Source organism: Brassica napus, chromosome C2 (assembly GCF_020379485.1).
Source record: "Brassica napus cultivar Da-Ae chromosome C2, Da-Ae, whole genome shotgun sequence".
NCBI classification, from domain to species: domain Eukaryota; kingdom Viridiplantae; phylum Streptophyta; class Magnoliopsida; order Brassicales; family Brassicaceae; genus Brassica; species Brassica napus.
Genome location: NC_063445.1, coordinates 55,133,212 through 55,136,637, shown reverse-complemented (window position 1 = coordinate 55,136,637; position 3,426 = coordinate 55,133,212). Strand labels below are relative to the sequence as shown.

At 28.6% G+C, this 3,426-nt stretch overlaps 1 protein-coding gene across 1 annotated transcript; it reads right to left on the bottom strand.

Moving 5' to 3' along the window:
- Positions 1-790: 790 nt before the first annotated feature.
- LOC106380068 (ethylene-responsive transcription factor ERF003) lies at positions 791-2,016 on the bottom strand. Its single transcript, XM_013819888.3, has 2 exons — positions 1,648-2,016; positions 791-1,521 (listed from the first exon to the last, which is right to left on the bottom strand). The coding sequence occupies exons 1-2, from the start codon at positions 1,728-1,730 to the stop codon at positions 1,050-1,052; spliced, it is 555 nt and encodes a 184-aa protein (XP_013675342.2). The 5' UTR covers positions 1,731-2,016; the 3' UTR covers positions 791-1,049.
- Positions 2,017-3,426: the final 1,410 nt, after the last annotated feature.

The window sequence follows — 3,426 nt, the reverse complement described above, 5'->3', positions numbered from 1 at the left end:
TTTGTGAAAAACCAATCAAAACAAAATATTCCAAAACGTTGATAAAGCAGTGATTGCGGTTGCGTACGTTAATTAAGGCCCACCGTTGAAAAAAAAATGAGAACATGCATGATGCATGAAACAAAAAGAACAAAGATTTCAAACCCTTTTTACAAACTCTCTGTCTCTGAGTCGCTCTTCTTCGTTTGATATCTTTTTTCCCAAATGTTGTATCTTTTTACTACATAAAATCCCCACTTATTCACACACGAACACATGTAAAACATAATTTTCATGATCCAATTAAATTTTAGACATTGGTTTAAATTTAAGAGAAATACCCTCGGATAGCCTAAAAATGATTTTTGTCACAAATATAGTCATAAGTATCAAAATGACCAAAATATTTCATTAAATAGGTAAATATACATTTATATCTTTAATGTTAATTAATCTACACTTTATTGTTTAGAATTAAGGAGCGGATTTAAAAATTTTAGAGATACAAAATAAATATTAAAATATTAAAAATTGAAAAATATTTTCAAAAAGTATTTTCGAATTTCAAAAAGAAAATTTGAATGAAAAATAATAAAAAATTTTGATAAAAAAGTTCAAATTTGAAAACATATAATTCGAAACTATACATTTTTTTATTTAGGGTATAAGAGTATTTTATTATTTAATAAAATTTATTTTGGTCATTTTTATCATTAGAAGCTTTTTTGTGACAAAAACTTAAAAATTATCTATTTGATAGAATTGCGCTAAATTTTATTTAGTTTTCTTACAAGGAGAAAATGATGCAAAGAAATTGATAACAATTTTCATATCATAAAATTTACTATACGTTACATAGCTTATGATCGATTGCTCTTTGTAGAAACTAGAATGAATATTTCAAAGAGGCCAATTCAGATCAAAATGTAAATTGGTTAGCACTCCTCACTAGTACTCATTATATGACACCGTATTATGGAAGGAAGAAATAGTATGCTAAATAACAAAGCTAAATGCTCTGTTTCAGAAACAGAACATTAGCTTCTTTACTAAAGCGACATGGCTGTTTCTCACAGCGACTGACTAGGTAAAACAGAGCAAAACTCAATGGAACCGTAATGAAGCAGCTCCTCGATCATTTGCTCGATATGATCTTCCTCTAATGGCCTGAAGTTCTGTTTGAGATTGGAGTTTCCATCGTCACACTTCATCTCCGTTACTCCTCCCGTGTTATACTGAGTTCCACCGTCCAAAGTGACATTGTTAACGCCGTGAGTGTCCGGTAAGGATAACGGCCGTAATCTCGTGTTCTGCGTTTGTGTTTGTGACTGTTTGGTCATCTGAAGAGATGCCATATAGCATTTGTGGAGTTTAGCGGTGAGAGTAGCGGAGAGGAGCTTGGAAGAGGGAGAAGGAATCGCGTTTGGGTTGTAAGGGAAATTAGTACGAGCTCTCGGGCCACACATTAGCCTCGCCGCCTCGTCGTAGGCCCTTGCCGCATCCTCGGCAGTCTCAAACGTTCCGAGCCAGATTCTCGTTTTCCTGAAATAAATAAATAAAACGAATTAGCCACACTTCTTGGTTAATTAGTCAAGAATGAATAAAGAGATGCTAATTTGGTAATTTTGGTAATACAGCTACCGTTCCGGTTTTAAAAACATTGCTTACAAGAGAGGGTGACGAATTTCTGAGACCCAAGATCCCCAATGTCTCTGCCTCACGCCTCGTAAACGTTGTTGTGGTCGTGTCATTAGTAGTTTGAGTGTGTCTATCAAAGTGTTTGTGGAAATATGTAAAGAGGAAAGTGATGAAAAAGGAATGATGGAAGTGAAGGAGCATGGAAGAGTGAAAGTTGGCTATAAGTAGTGTTGGCTTTATGAGATAAAAAGAGAAATATTTGTTTTCTTTGTTATATTTAACTAGCAATCAATTTGGTCCTAAATGGGACCCATACCGTTACCAGTACGACCCAAAAAATCTCATTGATGTTGTGAGTGAGAGAGAGGGAGATCCTTTTTTTTTGTAACAGACAGAGAGATCTATATATGCTGATTCCTTAGTTTTAAACTCATTTGTTGTATTCGTAGTTGCAGCGACATGAGAAAATGGGTTATCCATTAGTCTCAGATATTGTATAGCTTTAGTATTAATAGCTTACATGCCAAACTATATCTATGTGGCGATTTTTTTTTCTCAACGATGATTTTGGAAAGCGTATCATAATTTCATTTAAAATAGAACTAGGTGTTTGTCCGCAATTTTACGGGTAATTATATTATATGAAGAAATATATATTATATTTACATTGTTATATTTTTTGAAATATAATTAAAATTTAAATTTAAATTTTAAATTTTAAATAGTTGGATAATCAAAAATTTTAGTATATATTTTTAGAATATCAGTGAGATTTAAAATAGTTCAACAACGTAAACCTTAGTCATTACAAATATTTCTCTTACAGAAAAACAATATTATAATTAATTCAGATAATTGGTTGTAGAATTATTTTACATTTTATTCTAACACGTGGAAAAACTGAAAATACTCTAGCTTTCAAGAAATAAAAAAAAGAGTTTTTTGTGTAGCACCAATACAATGATCGGATGTTTTTATCATGAAGATATTTTGTAAATGTTTTTGTGTGGACTTTAGAAAACATAAAAAATTCTAATTTTTTACCCACAAATCTAATTCTTTTATATAAGAATATATAACCATTATTTTTTTCAGTAAAAAAGAGTTAAAGTATTTTATTTAATTATATATAAATAATTGATAAAGAAAAAGAAATTGATAAAACATATATATTATTTTTTCAATTCTGCAATTAGTTACCATAAATCATTATTTTTAATATTACATGTGTTATTTGGTAATTTATATTAATTAGTTCTATAGTTACCTTTTATTTTTAGATCTGATTAAATAAATAACTAATGAACGTCAACAACAAATTAAATTATAACTATTTTTTAAAATTTAACCTATTAACAATACATAAGAAAAATCATTTAATTGACTTCTCAATTAACATATAGTATGATTTATCTCTTTAAAACCAAAGATAAATTTGGTTAATGTAAACATGAAAACATGTATTAGGAAAATGGTAGTCTAAGTAATTTCTCTCATAATTTTGTCAAATCACAAATCACACTTTCTCACTCATTTTTTATTTAGTGTTTAACGTAAAACTTAAATGGGTTAAACAAACCATTTCTTCCTTTAAAACATACCCATTTTAATTAAATCTGATTAATTAATAAGAAAAAATAATTTTTAAATAACAAAATGTTGTTATTTTAGGCATATATACCTAATATTAATGTGAGATCAAATATTATATCAAAATAAAATATTTTTATTTGTATAACATTTGTTAAAATTTTATTATTGTACATTTTAAGAGTTTATTATACCACACAATATACATCTCATTATTTT